At 42.9% G+C, this 7,248-nt stretch overlaps 1 protein-coding gene across 1 annotated transcript in view; it reads right to left on the bottom strand.

The window, feature by feature from the left end:
• Positions 1–600: 600 nt before the first annotated feature.
• LMNB1 (lamin B1) overlaps positions 601–7,248 on the bottom strand; it is a 47,436-nt gene continuing 40,788 nt past the window's right edge. The window contains exons 10-11 of the mRNA XM_024571655.3: positions 3,812–3,916; positions 601–1,388 (exon numbers count right to left, since the gene is read on the bottom strand). Coding sequence (XP_024427423.2) covers positions 1,347–1,388; positions 3,812–3,916 — 147 coding nt within the window. The 3' untranslated portion in view covers positions 601–1,346. The remainder of the gene's footprint in view (positions 1,389–3,811; positions 3,917–7,248) is intronic.

Genomic DNA, 7,248 nt, shown 5'->3' with positions numbered 1-7,248 from the left:
GTTATCATTTCATCTGCCTCAGCAGACAGACTTTGGACCCCAGCATTTATCTTGTGTCTGGGACGGCACCCGAGTGTGCGGTAACTCTGCGAGCACAGCAATGCTGGGGCTCTGTGAGTTGTGTGCAGGTGAAAGCTGGTAGTCTTTGCGCAGCTCACTGCAGGAATATTTTAGGAGGAAGCAAACGGACTCGGGGTTAGCTTCTGAAATGCTATCATCTGGTAGGTATGGTGCAGATATTCCTACAAGATGAACTCACGTAACTAAAGCGATCACAAGACAAAATTCCTAAAACCCGTAACAAATGACACCCCAGTTACCACCGTGCCTAACAAAGGTACCCACCACAGCACATGCCCACCTGTGTGTCTTACGCTTACCGTGACCCTCTAAAAAGAGTCTTTCATCAGTTTCATTTCCCTATTTTAAGACAGTAAAACTAGGTTCTAGAAATAAAATTTCCATTTTTTTCCTTCTAAAAGGAATGTCTTCCTCAGTGTCTCCCCCCACCGTCCTACGCCCCCATTTGGAAAGGTCTTACTGTTAAATAAGCTAAAAAGAATAAAGCTCTGAGAGTAAGTTTTAAAAGACAGCAGATTAATATTAAAACAGCTTTTTATTTGTTAATGTCAATAAGAAATTTAAGCAAGTTACACTATCTTAAAAAAAAACCACAACTAACGCATTTTAAGAGAAACCCTCGCCCACCCCCTCCCCCATTCCCCTCAAAAATTAAGAATGTAAGAGAAGTAACCATAAAACAAAGTTTTGTGGAATCCTTCATCCAGAGTGCTTACATGATTAGGTTAATATTACCATCTTACAAAATTTCTCTTTTCTATTAAAAAAAATTGTAGCCTTGATTGTTTATTACAAAAAATCTCATTACAAAATTCCGATATATTGAAAAACGCTCCCCCCTCCCTCACAGCACCGTTATATATAGCGGAGGATAATCAAGAGCAGATTGCTAATCTAGGAGAGCAATCTTCAGATTACGCCCAGACACACAGTGGTTTATCAACCCCCCCCTCCTCTTCTCGTAAGACTTAAAAAAAACACATACATACAAAAAAATGCCAAAAAAATTTGAGGGACCCTTTCCAAACAGTACACAGTTAGTTCAGTGTCAATAATTCACATCTTGCAACAAAGAGTATGGATATGATTTCTTTTACAAAACTTTCAGTGTCAAAAAAGGAAATTAAGGCCATCAGATTCGCAGCTTAAAAATTCACATAAAGGAAATATAAAAATATTCTGTGCTTCGGAGAAGGCTCTGCACTGCATGTAGGTAAGGATCACCATACTTCTTTATTTCAAGGAAGACAGTTGACTTGAGAAGTTTACATAATTGCACAGCTTCTTTCGGATGCTCTCGGGGCTCCCTGATGAGGAAAGCAGAAAGAAAAAACACTACTAAGAAAGCGGATCCCAGTATTTTGAAATAAAGGTCACTGTGAATCTGTATTGCCCACCCTCTCTCACTGTCCTCCGTAACCATCTCCTAGGGACGCTTGCCCAGGTAACTCCCGCAGCTGCCGGGACAGCGACTCTCACCCGCAGCTGCACATCTAGACCCTAAGGAGCTTAAAACAAATTGTAATGTCAGGCCCTAGATCAATTTAATGAGAATCTATTTGTATAAAATTCCAAAGCTCCCAATTTTAAGTAATTCTAACACGCAACTAAGGTTGAAAACCACTGTCCACTAACCTCCTCGAATGAGTGGAACTTAGGGACCAGATGGGCGGACCCCATTCTGAACAACCACGCCAGAGAACGCGTCGCTGGATCAACTTTCACACCCTGGAGCACCTGCACTGGCTTCCTCCTCAAATGTGAAGGTCACCAAAAAAACTCCTCATCAACTCTCAAGGCCACTGGGCTACCTTTCTAATGTGAAATCACACGAGCTGATCTGCCCTTCCGTCCTCCCTCTTCCGAACCTAGACATCATCATTTTCCCTGATCACACAAGCTAAAAACTTCACACACCTTAACTTCTGTTTTCTTCTCTCATCTTCAAGTTCAGCCACTCTGCCTAATGCATCTCCATTTAAATAGCCCCTCAATGTCTCTGCAATCTCCCTTCTGGAGTCAGTGCCTCTGACGCTGTTTCAATGTCTTGCTCTGCTCCCAGGCGTGCAGCAGCCACCTGCCTGGCCATTCCAGACTACGTCAATTTAACACCCGCCTCCCTCCCAACTCTGCTTGGCGCACACACCCTACTGTACAACTGGACGCACAGACATACCTTGCGCTTAAGTCTTGCCATATCGCCTATGAAGAATTAAAGATTGCCACAAAGTCTTTGCCATCCCTCATATAAGAAAGAGCGGAGACTATTTACCCTTCCCTGGAACTGGCCTTGTAACTCCTCTGACTGAGAGAATATGGTGGAGGGGCACCGTGCCCGTTCTGGGCCTAGCCTTGAAGACATCCAGTGCTCTTTGTTTTCACCCTCTTGGAAGCCAGCTGCCATGTTGTAGAGCTTGAGCTAAACGAATGAATGATTAAAAGCCACATGGAAAGAGACATGGGGGCCACTCCAGCCCCGCCAAGCTCTACGTGAATGCAGATGCATGATTAACTGCAGTCTCCATCATGCGGAGAAAAAAAAATGCCCAGCGGAGCCCAAACCCCAGAACCACTGGGAAGTAAGAAATCATACTTTTAAGCAACTAAGTTTTGGGGTGATTTTTTAATGTAAAAACAAATAATTCGAACACCCTCAGAACATCACCACCTGCTTCTCATACCCAAATAGTTGCCCATCCTTCAAAATACTGGACAAGCATATTTCCCAGGGTTCTTCTCAACTACCCTGGTGGCCCAGAGAGCACTCTGTGGCGTCCGACCTGCTCCGCCCGGCGGTCTGAGCCACTGGTCTGGCGCCGTGATCGGTCTCCCATCGTGATTTTACTTCTAGTCATTACAACCCTTCTCATTAAGGGCAGGAAATGGGTCCCGTGCTTGGTTCTTAGTAAAGCCAAGTCTAAAGTATCTGTTCGTAAATATTCCCTGAAATGTATGAAGTATCCGACCAAAAACTCATCCTACCTCACATAATCCACCTCAAGTGGTTCCCAACCATGGGGACTAAACACGTAGCATGACGTTCATTTGGAGGAGGATTGAGACTAATGAAGCAAATGACCAGAGTTAAATCTAAAGACGAAGTTTTATAAGAATAGGAATTTTGATTAATGATCAGACTCAACAGCTTGAGAATATAAACTGAAGGCTCATTAGTTATTAATAATTCCAATTTAATTAATTAAACTCAAATTTGAAACTTCTTTATTTCAAGGGCTCTCAAAAACCCAAGCATCAGCTATCTTAAAATTAGATGACTAGGAACTTATTATAGTAACAATTTTGTTTCATACTGAATTTGAATATTGCTCTTTGTTCTTTAGAGTTTACGTGCAGATGCTTACTCTAATTTAGTGATGTAAACTTCTCAATCACAGAACCCTTAGGTAAATAATTTCAAGCATGCAGTCTAATTTATATATACTTATTCGTAAGTGTTATGCATGACCTACCATAATATTATGTATATTAAAAGACAAAAGACAAAACTGACATCGGATATAATGAGAGAAAAACTGTTTTGAAAAGGCAGGCAACGCGAACTTGCAGGTCCCTAATGTACCACCTCGAATGTGTCCTCAGGAAAAGCAAATGCACTTGGGGACCGCTGGTCTGGTTCATCAAGTACTAGGAAAAACCAAACTCCACTGCTGGTTTTTCTTTTCATGTAATCCTGTTAATAAAACTGGAAACAAATACACTGAAGTAGTACCTGTGGGCGGAATTCTTCCTGCACAGCCACTTCAGCTGCTTCCTCCTCCTCCTCCTCCTCTTCAGGTATGGTTGTTTTAAAGACTGTACTTCTTTGAGCAACCTCCTAAAAGCAAGAGTAGTTTAAGTTAAAGCCACACTTAAAATCACAAAGGTCGAGAGGGAGGGGAAGCTTATCTTTACTTAAGTTTAAGAAGTATCATTCCTACATTGGGGATAAAAAATGTTTAAGCAGTTCATCAGTAGCTTTGGCTGCTGAACAGGAACTTTTTGCATAATTATTAGCAGTTCTTAGATCTTCAGCATTCCTGCAGGGGGGCTACTGGTATCCAATTTGAAATGCCTGCTGAGAAATTTCCACTGCTTTTTATCCCATTCTGCCGCTAAGAATTCTATAAATGATTTGGCACACTGAATTCTTTTCACACTCAACAGGAATACTGAGGAATAAAGCTCTCCCCTGGCTCCGAGCAAAGAGAAGGCGCTACATAAATGCTGGATGAAATGAAGTCGCCAACTGCTGCAATCTCAGGGACGGGGCAGCACCAGGCCCAGCTGCCCAGGGAGATGAAAAGGGTGAGCTCCTTTCATTTCTTCAGCAACTGGCTCCTCTCGAATGAAATGGAATTGAGACCAGTGAGCGCTATTTACTAATAACATACTAGTGAAGTTATATGCATTGTACTCCACACGTAAAACAGACCTCCTGTCATTGCCTGGCGGTGGGACAGAAAGGAACCGATTCCACCTTCTACCGAAAGGCTCAAACACAGGTGACTCTCCCGTAGGGGCTGCCGGCTCACGTAATTGCAGCATCGTTTGTCTTTGTTTTCTGTTTTAAGCACAGAGCTAACTGGATGGTCTGGCAGCAAGTAAATGAGTGTACCAGGGAGCTCTGCAGAGCATCTCATTTTAAAGTGTCCCACGTGCTAAGATCACTCAAAAAAGACAACTCCTTTAGAGGAAGAGCAAGACGCTAAAGTAACATCAGTGAATGCTTATCTGACTTTTGACACAGGCTAGCTAGTGTCAAATGGCAGAGGAAGAAAACCAAAAGTGTCACAGAAATGAGACTTCATTTTTGAATATGTCCGAGGATACAATCTGTGAATAAAGTAAGGTAATACAGTATTTTATGTGGAATTTTGATGATTTTTTTGCTGGGCCGGGGAAGATGGACCTTTCTGAGTCTCTCTGTTAGCCAGAAACTCCAGTTCTGTGAGATCAGTTTACATCTACCATACAAATAGCCATTTTCATGAGTATCTGCCTGCTTTAACCAAATTAGCACTAATTTTTTTTTTAAAGCATGTAAATCTTTAGATCAATTACAATTCTTTGAACTAAGATATCGGTTGGGAAATGGTAGCATGCAAAACAGAAAAGATTCTCAAAAAGCTTTCCAAGTGCCCAGATTTCCTCAACTCATCTTAAAATAAGGGGAAAAAAGTCAAAATGTGTTACAGAATCCTCACATTCTAGCTTCCAGCAGCCAGTGCCAGGGTATAACCCCCCATATGGAAACACTGGCTCTTAAAGCCCACGATGCAATAAGACTATTGGCCTCAAATGAGGAGCTTAGAAAAACAGCAATTTGCCCGACTTCATTAATTTTGAATTACATCAACATAACTACTTTTAATGCAAGCCTTCAGGTAAGCACATCTCATTTGACAACACCTGAAAACCAGTTACTCTAATGCAGAAAGTCTGTATGGAAAAGGAATGAGCTAAATACTGTCTAAAACTCTAGAAAAATAATAGAACAAATTTAGAATCAAAAGTTGTCAGGTTTAGGCCTAGGAAATTATTCTTCACAGTGCTAAGAGATAAATATCTTTACCAAAATAATTCCTCTCGGCAAGACAAGCCAACCCTGTGTGCCCTGAAAGGCAGGCGTGGACGGCCTCTACGCAGACGCCGCTCTGGGCGCCTGGCGCACACCGCCCGCCTCTGCAGCGGTGCAGCGGTGCAGCAGTGGCTTGGCGGGGCAGCTAGTGTGCTCGTCTCTGCACACCTCTGTGCTCCAGACGGCTTGCTGGGAGCCTGAAACCTCCACGGCGGGAGTAGTTATACCACACGAATCAGTAAATGCTACAAGTCAGGGCAGTTTTTGTTCATGGAGGAGCTGACTGTTAAGCTATGATGCCTCTGTATACATATGTAATCATTTGCATATGCAAAAGTTCCAGTTACGCCTATATTCTACAAGGTACAGGAGAGTGCTTTATTTTTTCATTTCCCTCATACAAAAACATTTTACTTATCATGGTGACATTTGCTGTTTTTAATCGTCCAGCACCCCCTCCCTCATTTCTCTACAAGAGCCCCCAGTTTCCCCGGATACTCATCTCTCCCACGGAGACAAAAGATGTGTGTGAGACAAGAAGCAGAATGTGACCCAGCTGTGGCGGGGGAAGCAGGCTCAAGTTCCACCAACTCCGTCCTCCTGACTCCAGGACTGGTTGAGAGGTGGGCATGTGACCCAAGCTGGTTCTGTAAGACTGAAGCCCAGGACAAGGCCTTCCCGGGGAAGATGCCCTCTCCCATCCCAAGCCAGCCTGAAATCATGTGCCTGGAGGAGTGGCCCACAGGGAGGCCACTCGGGAAGCACAGACAACAGAATGCTGCTTGGGGATATTGGGTGGGCCAACGGATCGAGCCTACTATCTCTGGATTTTTGATTTTATGAACCCACATATTCCCACTATTTTAAAGCCAGTTTGATTGGCTTTCATTGGGTTTTCTGATATTTTCAATGATTCAGCAAGAAGAAAATATACATAGAAAATTAAACCGACAAGCCAATTACCTTCAATCTTGCAGAAAAGTGGTCTTTGTGGTGGTAATTATAGACTGTTGCAAATATGGTCTGGGACCTACTAATAATCATGGTCTTACAGAATTAAATAAACAGGTGCCAAAAGTACTCATCTGACAACCACAGAAATAAATATGTTGTGATACTGCCCTTGCTCCCGACAGAAGTCCTTTAATAGAGCCTAGCAAGCAGGAAGCCATAGTTTGTTAAAACAGACAAACCAACACAGGTCTGGGAGTGGGTGGTTTGAAGTATGAAGGGAAGTAAGATCTTCAGTTAGCTTTATGGAAACGTCGCCAACAATACTACCTCAAGGCATAGCCACGTTAGGGTATCTGCTTTGTTCACGTCATTGTATCTATTGTGGGGGCTTTTAAACCTGCTGCATTCCAAATATCCTCCTGTTTAGGTTACTTCCAACTTGGGACACATTTTCACACAGAAAAAAATGCTACAGATGGTAACTAGATTCCAAGGCTCAGAAAAGCCTATTTCGTCTGCCTCATAACAGTGCTTTTCACCCCGAGCAAGTCACCATTCATAACAATGTTTTGAAAGAGACGTGTACTCTGCCAATTTCAGTTATTGGGGCAACAAGCAGCACAGGAGCCACGGTA

Source organism: Desmodus rotundus, chromosome 1 (assembly GCF_022682495.2).
Source record: "Desmodus rotundus isolate HL8 chromosome 1, HLdesRot8A.1, whole genome shotgun sequence".
In the NCBI taxonomy this organism is placed as follows: Eukaryota; Metazoa; Chordata; class Mammalia; order Chiroptera; family Phyllostomidae; genus Desmodus; species Desmodus rotundus.
This window is presented reverse-complemented; position numbering and strand designations above follow the sequence as displayed.